Raw genomic sequence first — 20,352 nt, 5'->3', positions numbered from 1 at the left:
AGAAAAATGACGGATTTCTGGATATCCAAAATAGAGCAGCGTCATGATGTCTGAGATATCTTTAATTCACATTCTGCCTAGGTGAAATTGAATTACAGATATCTATAACTGGCATTAGAGATGTGTGACGAGTTGAATGACGTTTTTGGTAATGTCATTGCAGATATCTTTAATTAATTTCACCTAGCTAAGGCCTGGCTAAGGCACGGCGCTGATGGCATGACATGTTACGTCTGCCAAAAGCATTGCGCTGTCTCAGCGCAGCAACTTGCTGGTGGGTTTGTGAGGCAGCCGTCTACAAGCTACAGGCTGGATTGCCTTAAACGCCACGAAATGAGAGGCACTCATAAAGCGGCAGAGGAGAAAGAGAAACAACTTAAAGAAGGTAGCACTTTACAAAGCTATACTTAGTGGGTTACTTAAAGACATGACATTAAAATTAAAATGTTTTAAAAAGTTAATAATAATAATACTTTACAGGGAAAACACTGCAGCGTGCCATAGCCGCACAAGTGGATATGGAGCACAGGGCTCTTGAAGGCTGCTTCAAAATAATTTATGAATGTCTGAAGCAAAAATGGCCCCATCACACCAGCTATGAGCCCATTATAAATCTATGCAAGCGACTGGGCTGTGCTTATTTTAATGGTTTAAATGTAAGTCTGCAGCTAAACATGGAAAACTAAACATCTCCAAATTACTGTCAGTTAGGTTAATCTAATCACTTTTCTGCCCCTAGGTCAGTGACAACACCAAATACACAAGCAGCCACATAATCAATGAAATGGTACAGATCATCGGTGAAGTTTTGGATGACCACCTGGTGGCTGAGTTGTCAAAATCCCCAGTGTGGGGATTAATGGTTGATGAGACCACAGACATCTCTGTCACCAAACAACTGGGTCTTATTGTGAGGTGAGACTACTCTTTACAAATAAACAATCAAACTAAACAATAATAATAATATATATATATATATATATAAAAACATATTTAAATTATTTTGACCATAAATATTTACTTCTATAGTTTTTTGGGACCAGATGAACTGGGAAACACCACAGTGAAAACTAAAGTGATCCACTTGGGTCAAATGTCCAGTGGTGATGCTGCAACTTTATATGACACTATACTCAGAGTCATAAGAGATGAAAAGAGGCTCCCCACCAACAAGCTGGCCTCTTTCGCCAGTGATTGTGTCCCAGTAATGACTGGTGGGTTGTCTCTATTGCTTCTAATAATTGACAGCTGGAATCTGGAAAAGGTGCAGCAGCAGTAGTTTCATTGGTTAAAATTATTTTCAAAATTCAGTTCATTTTCATCAGACATTCTTCATCCTTGCATTGGACAATTTACCAATGCATAGTAGGGCTGAACCATTTATCATATGTCTATCGCAATGGCGGAGTGTGCATGCGTTATCGTCACATCACAAGAACGTGCTGCTTCTGTGCTTTTGGAATTGAGCCAAAAAGCAAATTTTCTTGTTTCCGTGAAGAATGTGCATCAGCCCACCTGAAATCAAAATCAGAAGCCAGAGGGGTGAGCTGTGCAGCAGTGTCGGGGCTGTGTCCGAAACCACTCACTCATTCCCTACTCCCTATCCTCTATATAGTGGGCTACACATAGTGGACTATATAGTGCACTCACTTAAAGAAAACGGTTTCGGACACTACTCTGGCTGCAGGCAATGATGCCATTGCCGTCTCACAATTAAAGCGTTAAGCAACAACGGCTCGTAGATTTCCATGACAATGACTCAGGATCTGGTTCTGGTTCTGGCACTGGTTCCTTTCTGGAGACTCAGGACTTTGGTGCTTTCTGGCAAACCAGCCCGTTTTCACACCAGTTGAAGTAGAACCAAAGTGGGAGGACATGATGGACATGTATTACCACGTCCTTCTCCACTTTGCCCAAGTCTTTTATGCAGTCCTGGTAGTTTCTTTAGTAAATCAATTATTTGGTCTGGTGTTCAGGTGAACCCAGCTTTTGCCATCTCTTTCTCAAGTTCGACATATATTGTGTTCATCCTTGTACTACTCTCCAGCTTCACCTGGAATTCTGTCGATGCTCAGATCACAACCAAACATTTTGTCTCCCCAACAGACAACTTTTACTTTTTTTTCTGCTCATCTTCACAACCTAGAATGTGATTGCCCACTGATGATGTCACGGTTCCTAAGAAGGAACCAACTATTTTTGGTTCCAACTTTTCCGTTTCAGAACCAGTTTTTTCCCCTTATGAATGTGCTGACTGGTTCAAATTTAGGTTCAGGGACCAGAACTGGCACAGGGCCCTGCCAGTCTGAAAGGCCTAACTGTGATATTAGAAATCCAAGTATGACGTAAAGACCAAATAAGATTTTTTTTTTTTACTAAAATATAAATGTATGTAGAAGGCACTTCAGTCATCTGATTTTATTAATTTGTTTTTTAAATTAAAATTGATTGGCCACATTATTAGGTACACCTTGCAGAACTGCCTTCATTCTTCATGGAATAGTTCAACAAGGTGCTCAAAACATTTCTCAGAAATTTATATTGACATGACAGCAACACATAGTTGCTGTAGATTTGTCAGCTGAGTTGCTGCCTTGATTGGCTAAAATTAGCTATTTATGTTAACAAGTAATTGAACATGTACCTAATACAGTGGCCGGTGACTGTATGTGGCAGAGAGAAAACGGTCACAATGTCTGTTTTTTTTCCATTGTCCCTAAGCCCTAGTGCATGGTTTTTATTCTTTACTTTTGTCATCCTTACTTGTGTTAAAATATTACCATCTGAAAATATGGCCCCCGCTTTGAACACATACTCACATAATGAGGATCTAGCATAATGCATTAAAATGATACCAAGTAGAGTACCTGCAATATGTTATGAGTAAGAGTACAAGTACTTTGGCTTAGTATTGGCAGCGATACCTGATACTGGTATCCATGTCTGTACACCCCTAGTAAATGCTATTTCGGGACTGAAACATAAACAATACCCCTCAGCCAATTAATAACAAAGACCCTTATTCCCACACACTTATAAGTAAGTGGAGTATGTAATGTCGGCTTATAAGCTAGAACATACATGAGCACTTCTGATAGTAGTAACTAAATTTATTTTGAATTGATCACACATCAGTGTTTATTCAATACTCTGAAAATAAATAAATAAATAAATAAAAAAACAGAACCACCATTAATGTCTTATGATGGTCATGCAAACTTTTCTCAAACCTAACACTCATTTACACAAAAAGGTAAGCACATTTCTATTTTTCAATCACAAGAAAGGGGATTTGGTCACAAAGTTGTAGAAATACTATCCATAAAATGAGTTCTAGTTGACAACTTAAAAAAAGCAAGTGCCTTTTTTTCTGTATCTATTCTCCTCCTTCTCTATGTGAATGTGTTTGAAATCTCGTTTTTTAGAGCCTGTTTCCTGTAGAGCACGTTGCTTTCTTTTTGAGTTTTACAGATAAGGAAGTGAATCATTATAGAAACAGTAAGGGGGTGTCCCATTTTGTCCTGAAAGCAGTAGAAAGTCCAGTGAAGTCCTGAATTTTCTAAAAATGCCCTAAATCATTGACAGTGAGTCCTATTTCAAAATGAAACAGAAGGAGGCATTACAGGCTTCTATAAATCTATAATTTGTATTTTTGATAGTATAAATTAGGAAACCTCACAGAGTGATACAAAGGGGAAATAAGCATTGAAGTTACAGTACAATTACAACAAACTACAAAGTGGACCAGCACATTATAGCAAATCCTATTTTTTGATTTCCTAAAAGCTAACATTTTCACACCTTTCTTTTACTAATGTGTCATTTTACTTAGGTCATAATTATCCCAGACAAGCTCTTTAGTCAGTACAAAATGTATATAAAATTTAGGTAGTAAGTTGCCCTCATGAAGAGGCTGATCTCATGGTTGAAATGTTAAGATTTTTTTCCTAAATGTTTCAGTCACTGTCAATCCTGAATGCCAGAAAAACTCTGAATGTAATTATTTTGGTACATTAAGTGTGTTCTGCAGTGGTCCAGTTTATTCAATGTTATTTCTTGTATAAAAGATAAGTATAAGTAGCCTATAATGTATTAAATCTGTTTGTGACACGAATCCCAAAGCATTGTTGGTTTTCTTAAATCAAAATGAGATTAAACAAAGAGCTTTAGTAGCATTTAAGGTGATTGTGGCACTGTTTTATTAAAGTTACAGTTTGTTTTCTGTTCTTAAATAATCCCTGACACGTGCAACAGCAGAGAGAAACCCAGGGGGACAATGATTTACATACACAAGACCCACATTACCCACATTAGGACTATATACTAGAATAAATCATTTCTATCATTTCTAACTTGAGAACTGTGTTTCCAAAGTAATTGCTCTTGCTTACCACAAGGATGAGATGTGATTTTTAATTCTTTATATATGTTGTGAAACGACAGTCATGATTGAGTTAACATGCCCTCTGTTGTTGATGATTTGATGCTTTTACATGATGTGAGTCATAAACAGCTGTAGAATCAGTTCAATCATCCATGGCCAGAGTTAAGTGTGTTTTGGGTTTGGAGCAAAGGAGTGTCTTAAATCAGCTGAGTATTATTGATCAGTTAAAATGAAACAAGTAGTAGTCATTAATTCAAAAGGAAAACACAAACTGGTCAAATATACAGAAATTCAAAACATGTACTGTTTTTGTAAATAATTAATGAAAGACAAATATGGTGAGCCATTTAATCAAATAACTACAGATACTACAGACACACCGCTTTCCACATTATTAGGCAAATGACTTTTTTCTCTTTTTTTCCTTCTGACATCCTGCAAGGAAATTCAAGCAGAAACTCGCCAAAAACTCACAAGTTCAATGGATGCAAGAATAGTGACGGTGATATCAAAAAAGGGCTCCTATGTTAACATGTAACTTTGCCTGTTAAGATGTTTTTGTTTGAAATAGCTTTTCATTTCAGTAAATATGGCCTCCTAATGCTGCAAATTCAATAAATGACCATTTTCAGTTCTTTAAACCTATAAAATCGTTTAAAACTCTGTTTTATTGATTAATAATGTGGAACAGTGCATTTTGAGCATTTTATAAAAAAAAAGGTTATTATGAAGTTTGTTCAAAAACAATTGAATTATGCTCTTACGACTGACGACTTGAAAAATATTCTGTCATTTGCATTAACATTTAGGAAAATAAGAGAAAAATGTCATTTGCATAATAATGTGGAAAGCAGTATACAAACAGTAAGAGGACTTTTTAAACTAACTCCATCCTGATGCTGAATCTTTCAACTGTGGGGTATAATATATACCAGTGGCTCTCAAATGGTGTGGCAAGGCACACTAGTGTGCCTTAAGGCAAGTCTTGGTGTGCCATGGAAATTTGTACCATACGTTATTACTACAACTTTATAAACAGGCCTGCCAGCAGATCTGGCTAGACTCCTGAAACCCCCCTAAAGAATGGGCCCTCCCCAGCTGTGATTTATTGATGATATCAGTGTATGTGTGTTGGATCAGTAGCATTGATGCTATGATCCTGGCTAACAGTTACCTCATTAAGAGCTAAAAAGCATAAGAAGCTATTACTGGGTTGAGATTGGTGATGAAAGTATTCATGCTATTTTTAACCAAGTAAACCAGTTTTTCTACCCACTTTTGCCTCTTCCTTTGACAACTAAAACCATGTTGCTGCCTTTTAGCATTTTTGCCACTTCTTATCACTACTTTGGACCCATTTTTTCCACTTTTTGGAATGTTTGGCCACATTTAACCCATTTTTGCCACCTTTTGTCCACTTCTGCCACCCCCAGTTAGGCTGGGCGCCAGAAACCTCTCCCCTTTATCCCCCCTCATGGGCTACCTTGACTGTTATATTATTTAAAAAGTCTACTTTGTAGTAATATGAATATGGTGTGCCTTGAGATTTTGGCTTAAACTCAGGTGTGCCTTGGGTGAAAAAAGTTTTAAAACCACTGATCTATACAGTACATTTACATTTTTGAAAGGGCTGTTGCTGCACTAAGACTTTTTCAAGATGGAACAATATAATAGTACAGTCAACACTAAAATCAAAAAAACACACTAAGATAAAAAAAAAAAAAAAACACAAAAGGTCTCCAAGATACTTATGGGAATATTTATTTTTTTAATAAATGGTCTCTATTTGTCAATCAATAAGATTTTGTTTGATTTTTATTCAACAAAATGCCCCCGGTTCAAACATGCACATTATAAATAAAAAGACTTAATAAAAACCAGTAACTAATAAACTTGAGATTGAGAACGCTGTCATGAATTTGTGGGAACAAACATGGGATGGAAAGTGGTATTAAATATTTAAATCCTAAAGACAATTACAAATATTGTCGAAATAAATAAAATAAGCACAAGATAATCAGTGAAAATAAAAAGATTATTTGAAGACAATCCAGTAGAAAAAATAAATGCTAAAAAATGAAAAATGATGAAGAAACCAGTAAAACACAATGATAATACACTGGAAAATGTCCCAAATCACAAAACATAGGAATAAAATCATTTGAGAGGAAACAAGAATGAACTGAATGGCTATAATAACTGTTAGTTAACACAGTCTTATAAGATTAAGATTTAGTGTGGACATAACGTCTGTGTATGCAATAATGGAAATGTCAGTATTATCGTTTTATTATGAAAATGTGAAAACAGGAAATTGCGCGTTACGTATATGTCTAAACTGACGTCATACGTAAATAAGTTGATCAAGCTTCTCCTGTTTTGTCGGAAGGTGGTTGTTTTTCTTAAGACATAATTTCCAGGAGCCCATTTACACTGATGGCACTGCTCCAGTCTCGCAGAAACAATCGAGGTTAACACGGATTAATATTTGTCCCAGACACAGAGGCGTTAACACCTGACAGTGAAACCAGTCTGAAAGGGAGCCTCGTGTGAACTACAAACCAAAGCGCTGTCGCCCAACAGCTAACAGGAGTTAGCATCAGATCTTCACGCCGTGTACGGTCTAGTCTCACTTTCTCTTCCATTTCGTCTGGTATCGGTTCTTGGACTCTGTCAAAAACTTCAGTCGGTGGCTTCGCCAGGAGAGGATGAACTGGCTTTTCCCCTCGTCCAAAGGCTCCGGACCGCTCCCTCCTCTCAACAGCCTCCATCAACAAAGACAGCGGCAGATCGAGTCGCTCAAAGCCGCTCATCCTAGGTATAAAAAGACCCTGTTGCTTCTTATTTACCTGTTAAATACGACATTATATCGCCTAACTCAGGGAGCAGTAACTCCAATGACTCGTGGCCACGTAAAAGACATTTTACTGGAGCATGTGTGCTTAGCTCATGTTTTCTTTGTCAAGTTATGTTAAATTACATATGTCAAGCTAGTTTAAGTAAACCTCATGTTTTGCACTGTAAAAGAGAAAGAAAAGGAAGTCACACGATTTTCATGAGCCATCTACGGCTGCTGAGATGCATGCTAATGTGGCTAATGTTTGCTAACCAAATGCTAGCTAGATGTGATTTGCCCACTGTGCTGTTAGCTGGCTAGCTAAGCAAATGACATTCTCAGCGTCTATTTATAGGGCTGTTGACACGAGTTGTAGCCGGCCTGCCTTGTCCTGTGATCGCTCCAGTTTTTTGCCAGGCCACCTTGTCACGCGTTTATTTGAAGGAGTAGTCTGCTAGCGTTAATTAGATGTGGAGATTAAAGTATTAGCCTTTGTTTACCTAGAAGCTTGGTCATCTCCGACACTGTTCTGTTTTTAATTTCTAGACAACCAGATATAAACATTGCAAGATAAACAGTTTACAGAGTGTGTTATAAAGTGATGGGATTCAGTAGTGATGGTGAGGAAACTGTGCGTTTGGATTCATGGGAAAGCACAGGTCAGAGGGGATAGCATTTATGTGCTGTAGTAATTGCTACTATCATGGGCCAAAAGCATTGCAGGGTTTTTTTGTTTGTTTGTTTGTTTTGTTTTTCTTTCTTTAAACTGACTGGGAATATAGTACCGACACTTTTAGAACAAGTTTAAGGGGTTGGTGTGAGGATGAGTAGTTTTTAAATTAAACTCATGCAAATCATATATTGGGGATGAATAATTCTTGTGAGGCATACTGTGCAGCAAGGTTAAGCAACTGACATAAATTCTGGGAAAATATAAAACTGTCATCCCTCAATAAATATTTTTGCTTCCAAGATCAACCTTTATACAAGATGGCAGTAAACATTAACCTTGCAAAGCAGATGGATACGCCTGTTTCCTTGTTTTTCACTGGTGAATCCATCTTGCAAAGCTCCCATCTGAACCGTTTGGGCCCGGTTAGAAATTGACAGGACCAATCGGCGACAAGGGGCAGTATTTCGGGCGCATCAGAGTCGTGACGTAAACAAGCAGCAGCAAGAGCTGGTGCAGTTATGGAGGAAGAGATTAGTGTGGATGCTGCTAAAGCACCAGTTTTATCAGAACTTGACAACATTTCTTCATTAGAAGAAGAACAAAGAACAGCAGTGAGTTGTTTTCTTGTCAAAAATGGCAAAAGTCGAGTCCTTAAGGTCGCCATATATTGCGTTATTCTTAACTAGCTGCGCACGCGCAGCTCAATAGCAGCTACGTCACGTGTTTTGTTGCTCTTATTGGCCCGTAGAGATGTGACAGAACATTCATCCAATCACACTTCGAGTTTTTTTCAAATCCTCTGCCATTTCTCAAACGTTTCCTATTGAAGCTTTCCCAGATGGATGTGTGAAACACATCCATCTGACTTGACAGGTTAAGTAAACATTGGGATATTGTAGAAATGGCATAAAGTAATCGGACTTAAATACGATTATCACTTTCATAAACAAAAACATGGTGATATTAAAAAAAAATTTATAGAAATAATGATATATAATAACAATGAATGAACAAACTGATCTAATTTATATCACACAGAAAACATGAAGACAATGTAAAGGAATCCGGCCCTTAACGTAGGCAGAAACTCTGGACCTGAAAACTTGTCCTCAAAAAGATGAGTTGGATTTGTTTCCCTATCTCCATTGTCAGAGGTCCTGCCCTTTCTTGATTCAAATGGATATTGAGGGAAAAGTGAAATCGATGAGTGCAGCGCTGTTCCAAAAGTTGAATGGTTTTCAAATGAGAGTGCTTTAAGCGCAGCAACAAAAACAGCTAATGCTGAGGGCATGTTTAATGCTGGACTACATTGGTTCTGAATTAGGGATGCACCGAAAATTCGGCCACCGAAGATTTTTGGCCAAAAATTACCCAAAAGTGCATTTTTGTTTTTTGGCTGAAAGACTTTTATCGCTGAAACTCGACGTTGTGATGATGCAAGCAAAAACTGCGTCCAGCATGCGCTTGGATCAGTGGTTCTCAAACAGTGGTACGCGTATGTGAAGGCACTCCAGGGGGTACACGAGATTTTGAAATACATGCCGACTATTTAAGAAAAATAGCGCCTTTCTTTGCACGTCAGGAGCGACGCAATTTTGCAAGTATATTACATACATTCTAAAATCACATTCATGCTGCGAACATCTACGGTGTGTTTTCTCTGTCCTCTGATAAACAGTGATATTTATTGGAGCAGAAGATAAAAGGAGGTTTGTCCCTCTATGTCCTTCACTCCATGTGTAGCACGGCACTTTTACGCACAGCCAGGAGGTCAGTGCCGTTTTATTTCACTGTTTCATTCACTGTGCCAGCCAAGTTTGTAAGAGGAGGGACTGACTTTTGATTCACTCTATATCAAATATGATCAATAAGAGTGGGGTGCAGCTGAGGCTCATGGTGAGAGGTGTTAACTCTCTCCACAGCACACAGATTGGCTCACCTGTTTGTGTTCCAGACTGGTCAGAGGAGTGATTTAGCTGGTTGATCTGGTGCATTTATAAGTCGTATGTCTGAGGTCAGAGGAGACTGTTGTCGTAGTTATGTAGTTATGCGTAGCCCTCTGACATGTTCGATTTTATGCGAAATTCCGTATGTGTACAAGGTGACTGATGATTCAAAACAGTTCCCGCTGCTTCCACCTCGCTTGCTCACCACTGAAACCTCACTTTAAACACCAGAGTTTGCTCATTTATCATGTGGATATCAACCATGGAAGTATAACAAAAAAGAGTTGGGTGAATGATGATTCCGATCAGCGCCTGTTGCCTTATTCTCTCTCGCTCGCTCACCCCCACCCGACCCTACTCGCTCTCACTCTCGCTCTGAAACCTCTCTCTTTAACACTGTAGTTTCCATGATATCAGTCATGGAAATCTAACAGATAAAGGCATACGTTTGTAGCCTACTCACAGGTCATAACAGCGACAGAATTAAAAAGTTGTTCTCCCTCTCTCCAACTTGTCTTAGCGCTGTAAAGCATGACCATGTGCTGTACGAAGCTCTCTGTCAGGATGGATCCAGCAGGATTTTAAGGGAGTGACAGACAACAAAAAAGTCCAGCGCAACCTCTGGTTTGTGCTTATGTGCAAACATGTAATATCGACTACTGGTTGTAATCACACACCCAAGCATCCACTCTTTCATTAAAAACAGACGCGCCCAGTTCAGCAGAGAGTGACACAGACCCTCGGATGTGACCCCTCTGAAACCATACACACACACAGCCACACCCTCCTAGTGTCATGGCGGTGAATTGCAGAGCCACAGCAGCTTCTAGTGGTGGGAAACTCACTGCAGTTAAAAAGAGCATTATAGACCAGGATTTCAAGCTTGTGTTTATAATATAATATAGGTAAACCGTTAACTTACTTGTAAATCTCACGCCAGCTAATTTGATAAACGAATTTACCTGTTAACCGTGCACATCCCTACCCTGAAGTGTTTCATATCACTGAGCTGAGCCTGTGGAAGCACAGGCAACATCAGGGTTAACTGTTACCAATTATGACAAACTGTATCGAACCAAACTTGAGCACTTGGTGGAAACGAACCACATGTGAGCGTTGTCTGACTCTGCTTATCAAGGCTTCTGACCAGGGCTTTTTAACCATGTCTGCCTCTGTTCCCATGTGAGCTTTTTAATCTTTTTGGCTAAATGTGTCACTACTTACAGGAGACAAAAGTAGTTTAAGAAATATTTTTTTATTCACAGTTTGAATGGCTGGCAATAAACAGTATAAAACATGGAAAAGCATTAATAGAGCTTCTTTGTACAAAAATCTCTTCCTGCCCCCATTTGGAGTACTTTGCTGTGATGTGTCTTCATGCAAAGAACCTATAGAGAGATGTCTTATTCTTCTGTCCTTCAGAAGTTCTTGCCTCTTAGCAGTTGTCTTCAAGTTTAAACTCAGTGTAGTTGTCCACTGGACAGGTCCTACAAGGTATCAGTGCATAGACATGGGAAAATGTTCAAAAGTTTCTATTAACGCATGCACAATTTACATCACGAAAATGGCAGTGCTTTAGGATGTGTTTGTAGTTCTGTAAGATTTCAATGGAAATGTAATTGATAGACCTCTTTGTGTGAATTTATCTCTCTCGTTACAATCACACAGAAGCTTCATAAACATACATAGAAAAATAATTATCCCTTTTCTAACAGCACTCATTGTGACCTTAGATTTAATCTAACAATCTTGCCATTCCTGCATTTCAACAGTCTTGCAGAGATCCAGAAGGATGTGGAGTACAGAATACCATTCACAGTCAACAACTCCACCATCAGTGTTAACATGTGAGTACATCTTTGCACCTTTAGTCACTGGCTTCACAGACACTGTGTGCTTCAGTTCCAGATCTGAAAGACTGTAACAAACACCAAAGGCCTAAAGGCAAATTTACGATTACATTTAGAGTGAAAACAGGAAAAACCACACAAAGCACTGAGCAATCAGCAAACATACTCCCGCTCCAAACATTTAACTATTCAAATGTTGTTTGCATGTTTGTAAGAGCACAGTCGAAAACTTTCCAATAATTTCAAACAATTTTGCAAAGACTTCTGATTATATTACTTGAAGTCCCTATAAAGTGAAATCCAAACTTGGTGTCTTAACACACAAGATATGTATAAGGTTGCTGTAAACATGTAGAAACACAAAGTTCTGCAGTGCTTAACAAATTTATTAGACCACCCTAACCAAAGTAAGGTTTATGCCACAGCTGCCCTAAATTAACAGCATTGGTAATTACCAAAATCATTTTTTACGTTTCTGCAATGGTTAATACACCAATATGTAGAAGCTCTTTAACCCAAATGATATTTTTAATGCTAAAATATAATTATTATTGTTATCCATGAATTTTCAAACTTACTGATTTAAAAAGACATAAAAAAAATATTAAAGCACATTAATATTTCTTGATTGATATGTCAAATTATAGTTATTTACTTGCATTCCTGAGCAGAAAAATGAGTTTTAGTGGTTGAATGTTATGCTTGATTAATTTCTGACTTCTCAGAGAAGCCCAGTGAGCCGGCTCAAATTTGGGTGAATTCAGTTTGAAATTCCTCATTCCTGTTCAAAATGGTAAAATGTGGAGAGTTCACTGAAAATGAAAGAGTCCGCATTAAAGCACTTCATGATGCTGGATGGTCTCTGAGACAAATATGACAGGTAGTCTGATAAATTAGTTAAGCACTGTATGTGTGACTGAGTTTTGATTTAGACCGTTAGAAAGTTGTTCACCTGTTTGCCTGCTTGGTCTTATTTGAGCGGGTCAAATATAGGAGCCCATGACATCACCAGTCTTGATGGGGAATTACCCAGCCCCCTTAACTCTACAGCTATACAAAATCACTCAGCAGTTCATCTCAGTCTGTTACCTGATGTCACTGCCTTCATTGAAAGTTAACAGTCAGCTACATGCTGTGTTTTTATTCACTGTGAGGTAAATTTCCAAAATCTATCAGCAACAGTGTCCTACAGGTAATTAAAAGTTTCATAACAGTGAGATTTGTGCCAGAAAACTGTAAATTATAACCCAGATTCAGTCTCTCTGCTTCAACCAACATTCCCACACCATCCTAGAGCAGAGTTTACTGCCTCATTTTTATGATTTTGAAGCTAAATTTTCTAAACTTAAAAGATGTTTTTCATGACTGAAATTTGGTGTAGTGATTCATAACACAGGGATCCATCATACAATCAAAAATAAAGATTTTTAAATCGCTTTACAGGGACTTAAAGAAGCCTCAGAGATTGTAGGACTGGAACTTATACTTAAAATTCTGATACTTAAATTCCTGAAAGCTAAACTTGTCGCATTCTTTTCCCTTCTCCTGCAGCCTACTACCTCCTCAGTTCCCCCAAGAGAAGCCGGTGGTCAGTGTCTACCCTCCTGTTGGTCATCATCTAATTGATAGTAATAATGGCACCATGGTCACCAGCCCCCTCATCACTAATGTAAGTCATCCAGACTGTTGAAATAGATTGACAGAGGGCTTTTTTGACTTTGCTTTTGTAGAACTTCTTTTTTATTGAAAGTCAGTAATATAACCACATTGAGTGCTGTATTTTGGCACCAGCAAGGGTTAGCCAGCTTTATTTTGACCAATGGCACAGTAAAATGATCCTTTTTTCTTTGTATTAACCCTTGTTTTGTAGCTAAAATCCAACCACATGATGCCTTTGACTGTTCCAAAGAAAAATAAGACAAATCATCGGGGCACAATTTTTGAGGCAGTAGTATGAAAAGTATAAAAGGATTTGTCTTTTCTTTATAGCTGTTTCCAAAGAGATCAAACTTTACAGCAGAATTATACTGCATTATGCTTTAACAGCTGAGCAGGAGGCTTTCAGGCACATTACAATAAACAAAAATGGCAGCCACTCCAAACACAGCCTGTCACTGGGTCCTAAGTCCAGATTCTGTTTGATCAAGAGAACCAAGGTTAACATGTTTCATAGAATTTGTTCTTTTGAACATTTGTGGTGCTGCTGTCATCAATATGCAGGTTTTTGATTTAGTTCTTCTGGTTTGTCGTCTCTCCTATGTGTACTAATTTTGCTTATTGTATGTTTCAGTTTGGGATGCACTCAGATCTCGGCAAAGTAATTCAGAGTTTGCTGGACGAGTTCTGGAAAAGTCCTCCTGCATTGATACCCTCTGGCCCTTCTGGCTTTCCATAGTGAGTCCCTTGTTAAAGTCATGGACTTGACTCTCGTTACTTTCACTTTGCTCTTGCATTGATTTGGGCTGTGAAATAATATTAAATCATTGTGTTTTAACTGTGGCACAGAATATATTTGTTATAAGACATTTGGTGTAATTGAATGTCATTTTGACACCTTGATTTATAAATGAATTTAAGTTTGATAAGATTTTCTTTAAATTGTGTCTTTGTTCTTTCTTTTAGCAAAGTAATCTCTCCCCTCATGTTTACCTTAGCAGTATGTACAAGCAATCAGGCGTGGCTCCTTACCCCACTCAGGCGTATCACTATCCTCGCCATGTGGGCCCCTCTCACACGCCACCTGCTGGTCCAGGCCCAGCACCATCTCCAACTCCCATGCCTCACTCAGGGGTTGACAGCACCCATGGGCCCCCGAGAGCTCCAGCACCTTATGGCCTGATTTCTGACCTCCCACAGGTACTCTTACAACTGGCAGCATCAATTTTTTACAAACAAACTAAATGTGACCCACACTGCTTTTCATGAGCTATTTGAGTGGAGCTGCCCTCAACTCCAGTGCTTTGTAAAGAAAATATCATATTGAGCAAGAACAGTTTTCAGAACATCTGGTTCACATTTCTACATGAAACATGACAATTTAAAGAAAGTCAGGTTAACATCTGCAAAGATCACTCTGAATATTTCAGTCCAGAATAGGAAGGGGTGGTAATGAAGCAATCCTATATCCCAGGGTTAACCCTTTGTATGGGATATGTAGCTGAGGTTTAAAGGTACTTGTATTTTGCAAATCCATTCTTGGAGTGAGACTGATTGTTATCAGATAAAAGGAATGAAATAGATTTATTTAGCGATTAATGTACTGTCTGTGTGTTTCAGGCTGGACTCAATGGACACATGTACAAGATGCCTGAGATCCCTGAATCGTTTCCTGAACTCAATGACTTAAAGTAAAGCAGTCCTAAGTTTTTTCAACCAAAGATTTTCTTCATATGCCAGAGAGATCCTCGCTTTTACCTATGCAGTGCATGATGGTTATTGTGCATGCCATGTGTAAATTTAGACCATGGACTGTGCACACTCAAGAAATAACGCCACACTGTTGCTAGATGCAGTATACACATGAGCGTAGGTGTAGAGACAGAGGGGATGTGGCAGTTATCACTGCAGTAGGAACAACAATAGTAGAAAGTTCTGAAGACTATGATCCTCATGTCTGCAATGAGTCATTTCTACTGCACAGTGAAAAACATGCTTGCAAAAACTGCTTGCAGCAGAGTGGTACAGGAAAAAAAGAGGAACATGATTGCCATTTTCTTCTTTTAGGAGCAAAGCATACCATCTACGTTGGCACTGCTTGTGCTTCTTTATTTTTTTGCTGTGATCTCAGAATTAACATAATTGTAACCTTATCGAGTGTCACCATGTCTTTTGAACATCAGGTATTTAGTAACAAATGGCCTGAGCTTTCTCGTCTACATCTTAGATACTTTCCTCTGGTGATATGGCAGGTGTATTGACAAGCATGTGAACAATTACCTTCATAACTCAGCTAGCTGTGTATAAAAACACAAGGTCAAAAAGCAAGGATATCTCTGGTCTTTTATTTTGGTATTTGTACTGATTTTTTCTTATGTTTGTCCACCTATTGCTTCTCATCTGTACATGTCCCTCTCCTTCTCTGTTCTCCATCCAAGTTTGACGCAGCTGTCTAGCATGTCTGAAAACGAGGATCTGTTACTGGAATTCTTTGTGAGTTTGCCACAACTCAAACAGGTCGCCAGTGATAAAGAGGAGCTGGTCAACAGCATAGTGGACATGGCAAGTAAGTCCCTTTATTCACCCAGTGCTGAGGGTCACATTGGTCCTTCGTCAAAGATCTTAAATTTTAGTAGGTTTACAAGGATGAAGATTTAGGAAGTCTCTGTTTTACACTCATAGAAAAAAACCTTCAGATGGAGCCACAGCTGGAAGCAAAAAGACAAGAAATGCTTTACAAGGTCTGTAATTTCATCCTGTCCTCCCTGCTCCTGTTGTGTATCTGTCAGCACACAACAAACACATTCATACTCCTGTAAAACAGCTCATAATGTGCTTTTTTGATGTGTTGATAGTATGAACAGCTGACTCAGATGAAGTCTGCCTTTGAGACAAGAATGCAGAGACAGCATGAGCTCAGTGAGGTGAGAGGCTATACCTGTTACTCAGGGGGTTTCTAAGTTAAAAGATACCAGCTTAATCCTTTCTTTTAAAATCTACAAAAATCCTATATTCTCTAGTTTTTACTTCTGTGTCTTCAATCTCCACTAGAGCTGCAGCCTAAGTGCCCTGCAGGCTCGGTTAAAAGTTGCGGCCCATCAAGCAGAGGAGGAGTCAGAGGTGACGGCTGAAAGTTTCTTGGAGGGACGCACAGACATTGATGAATTTCTGACCAGCTTCATGGAGAAGAGAACGGTGAGGGATTAAGTGGCCTTTTAGGCCTCTTTAAAGAGCCCTATAAATGTGGCATTCAACGAGGAAATTTGTATTGAATGTTTTTTTTGTTTTTGCACAGCTTTGTCATAGCAGAAGGGCCAAAGAGGAAAAGTTACAACACTCCATCAACACACATGGGCCGTTTCCTACCAGCCACTAGGACACAAGGTAGAAAACAAACAAACAAACATACACACATTACTTAAGCCTTGATTTCTTTCCATTGCCATCCATGATAATCTGCCAGTTTTCACAGTTGTTTGGAGTTCCCACAGACTCTGTCGTGTCTGTATCCAGTTCTGTTGTCTTGCCAACTTTACACCAATTTAGTTCTGTTTTTCTGTGTGTATGTGCTTGTTCACGTTACAGTTAACAGACTTCTATACTTCAGATCTTTCTGTCCAACGTTAACAAGCCTATTCCCTTACTTTGGTGAAATTTTTAGTTTAAATAATTTCACTTTAACATTTAGGTTAGGTTTTCTCACTAGGAGATCTTTATTTTTCATGTAAAAGGCAAAATCAACAGAATTCTGTCATGTAATCTACATTTTAAATGAAACTGCTTATTTTAAAATTACCATGTAAAAATAACAAATACAAGTTAACTAGAAAGCAAACATTATGATGGAAATGGCCTTTTCTAAACTAATAATCCATTCTTTGTTATTCTGAATTATGAACTGAATTTCACCAAATAGAATTGCATAAAAATTCACCTGAATTTAGTGCATTGAGTGTTGGATGCTCAAAGTGTTGTTGGGAGGATCCAGTTCTTGAACCTCAGGGCTACAAAGTTGCCACCTAAACATTTAAACAAACCACCATTTTGACAGGCCTTCTTTGGAAGAAAAGCATTGAATCCCATGAACTGTTCATTAAATCAGGAAATTTGGACTGGACCAGTTGACAAAGAAATCTCAAATACCTTTCATTTTGACTGTTTTGACTGTTTACCATGCAGAACACTGGTATTCTTCTACCCAGTTCAGTCTTAAAAAGGTTTCCAAAAGTCTTCAATTAGATTTTTAAAAGTATGTAGGAAGCATGTTGTTTATTCTTCTAACGTCTTGTTTTTTTCTCAGGTTTTTTTTGTCTCTCAGCCTACTGCTGCCAACTTAAAGGATAAAGACATCTGAGGTGATGACAAGCACACTGAGTCAACCAGGGGCACTTTGTAGGAAAAGAAAACATTGATGGCAATGAGGAGATCTGAGCCCAGTCTTTAAAAATGCTGAAGTTGGATTCTGTGAGAGCAAAATGGAGAAGCTAAAGACACACCACAGGAGGCTAACACTGGGAGAAAGTGTGACACATATCAGTTTTTCCAACTTTCACATTTTGGATCATTTCTTTTGCACATGCCGTTTGTCCAGTTTTGACTTCACAGTGATGACAAAAATTGGTTTCTTTTAAGAATTTATGTCGTGTTGCTCAACCAGAGCAAAAATTGCACCAGATCTGACTGGTTGGTGATGTGAACACATTTGGAAAAGTGAGGTAGTAAGTGTTACTTTGATGTAACTTTTGAGGCTCTAATGTTGGTGTCTGTACTTTCACCTATGAGATCATTGTCAAATCATGCATAACCATCCTTGAAAGATTCATTCATAGGGGAAAAATAGAACAACTTACATCAAAATTCATCTGTTTACATTGGAAAGGCTTTCCACGACATTTACATCGAAACTCCTCTACATCATTTTTCAGAAGTCAAGATTCCCAACAATAAAAGAGGCAAGAACAGAACAAGGAGGTGATTTTTTTCATTCAAATTCTTTATTGGAAGGTGTTTTTTTTCTGTTGGTGGGTTTCTGTAAAGCACTGGTTCCCAACCTAGGGTTCCAGGCCCCTTAAGGGGTTGTTAAAGATTTCAGGGGGGGTGCAAGGCTTTGTCCATTTTGAGGTTGTCAAAAATTAGGTGTGCATATTAAGTAAAATCAATGTAATACACTTACTGGATGGTTTACATAAAGGTCTTTTGGTAGTGACAGATGTGTATGGGCCTGTATTTTATCACTGAAAAAACTAAAGCTGACCCTAATCTTTGACAGCAATGCATTTTTCTTGCCCATTTTGGTCCTGGGGGCTTCATCTTTTATGATACAAGTAGGGGGTGCTTCAAGGAAAAGGTTGGGAACCACTGCTCTAAAGTACTGTCTGAAAGAGCCTCAGGTTTCAGGGTGTTTGCACAAAAACTGAGTTGTTCAAATTCACCCAGACAGCATTCTTGTTTTCATACAATTGTTAAACCCATAATAAAATTATCTACTATCTGTTTAAGTCAGTCAACATAACCAAAATTACAAAGCCCAGTAACTTTTTGATTTTTCATATTGCTTTGATAGATTTGTAAGTGATCCCATTTTCACGAGGTTACCAAAAAGTATTGTTGACCAGTTAAACAAGCAAAATTGGATGAAAATGGAATCAGAATACCGTAAAACAGTTAAAACGGTTTGATCTGACTATTAAATTGTGTGCCCTTTACATGAATCTGTGTCGTGTGAACACACTGAGGATGATGAGCACCGTTGTGATTTTCTGACACTGTTTGAGCTTGAAATTTATGATGATGGAGCGCCTCAAGATTTTTGACCATGTTGAGAATTATTAGGTTAAATGCTGCAGTAAAACTCGAGGACATTGGATACTGTATTTAATGTTAATAATAGGCTATATTGTAATCAAAAACTCAGCCACCTTGTATTATATATTATTTAATTTGTTAGAATAATAAAGCATTTAGAATAAATATTGTTGGCCTCATTTTTCCACTATACATTGGACTGTTTCTGAAGATGAAAACGTACTGGAATACTGGATACAATGTTGTAGTTTTTAAAATCTCATATTATGTAAATGCTGTAAATGCTATCCCTCCAATGAATTTTCTTAATCATAACTTTTTTTCCTCAAACTTGAGCATGCACATGTTCACAGCAGAGGCTCTCATCCTCACACGGTTGAAGCAGAAATTGTCATACAAAGCAGGTGTTTTTCTGTTATGAAATATTAAAGCAGTACAACAGAAACCTCCAGGCCCAAACCGAAAAACACTAACACAAAAGAGGGCTTAACTCTGCTCTGCTGTACAACAACTGAGAGAAACAATGTGATTACTAATCACTGGCAGCTGTGACTGGCCAAAGTTCATCTTTGCTAATGTTTACATGACATTGCCTCTTTGTGGACGATTAATGGCTAATGTTTTAGAAATGTTTCATCAAATCGAAGTAATACACCTTTAAAGGTGGGCATCCATCTACTTATTGTACATTTCAATAGATTAAAAGTGGACAAGACATGTATTTACCTGCTTTCAATGATGGAAAGTAACTAATTACATTTACTAAAGTTACTGTAATTTAGTAGGTTTTTGTGTACTTTTACTTAAGGGTAGTTTTTTTTTTAAATCATTTTACTTTTATTTAGATATATTTTGGGAGAAGTTTTGTACCTGACTACCATTGAAACGGCATCTGTTCTTGAGTAAAATAACATGAAATTAAATTACAAAAAGAGGTATGAGCTTCCTGTCAACTGTGTGATACTTGCCAGTTCTTGGTCTTCTAAGGGGATCAGGAGCATAGTATAAGGAAAGAAAGTGGTATGATAATAAATGAAAATGGTTTGCATTAAATAATTTGGTTGGAGTTTAATTTCTCTTGTTTTTTATTTCACGGAGGAAAAACTAATTAAAGTTATTAAAGTTAGGCCAGATATTTATTCAATGTATTTATTGAATTGCAATCCTACATCATATAAATATTGGTACATTTAAGGTGAGTG

At 38.0% G+C, this 20,352-nt stretch overlaps 1 protein-coding gene across 2 annotated transcripts; it reads left to right on the top strand.

Annotated features, from left to right (window-relative positions):
- The first annotated feature begins 6,739 nt into the window (after positions 1-6,739).
- On the top strand, positions 6,740-20,034 carry vps37a (VPS37A subunit of ESCRT-I). 2 transcript variants are annotated; one of them, XM_041785933.1, is made up of 12 exons: positions 6,740-7,202; positions 11,612-11,686; positions 13,241-13,358; positions 13,980-14,083; positions 14,347-14,545; positions 14,966-15,036; positions 15,784-15,911; positions 16,028-16,086; positions 16,201-16,269; positions 16,397-16,540; positions 16,641-16,729; positions 17,646-20,034. In XM_041785933.1, exons 1-11 carry the CDS (start codon positions 7,093-7,095, stop codon positions 16,719-16,721), a joined length of 1,158 nt encoding a protein of 385 aa, XP_041641867.1. In that variant the 5' UTR covers positions 6,740-7,092; the 3' UTR covers positions 16,722-16,729; positions 17,646-20,034. The 2 variants fall into 2 exon arrangements, with proteins under 2 accessions (XP_041641867.1, XP_041641866.1); XM_041785932.1 differs by having other exon boundaries at positions 14,344-14,545.
- Positions 20,035-20,352: the final 318 nt, after the last annotated feature.

Source organism: Cheilinus undulatus, linkage group 4 (genome assembly GCF_018320785.1).
Source record: "Cheilinus undulatus linkage group 4, ASM1832078v1, whole genome shotgun sequence".
Lineage (NCBI taxonomy): Eukaryota > Metazoa > Chordata > Actinopteri > Labriformes > Labridae > Cheilinus > Cheilinus undulatus.
This window is presented reverse-complemented; position numbering and strand designations above follow the sequence as displayed.

Excerpts from the sequence above, each read along its gene's own strand:
- vps37a (XM_041785932.1), top strand. The coding sequence starts at position 7,093 with ATGAACTGGCTTTTCCCCTCGTCCAAAGGCTCCGGACCGCTCCCTCCT. Across the intron at positions 14,546-14,965 it reads TGATTTCTGACCTCCCACAG|GCTGGACTCAATGGACACAT; the intron begins GTACTCTTACAA and ends TGTGTGTTTCAG. Across the intron at positions 15,037-15,783 it reads CCTGAACTCAATGACTTAAA|TTTGACGCAGCTGTCTAGCA; the intron begins GTAAAGCAGTCC and ends TCTCCATCCAAG.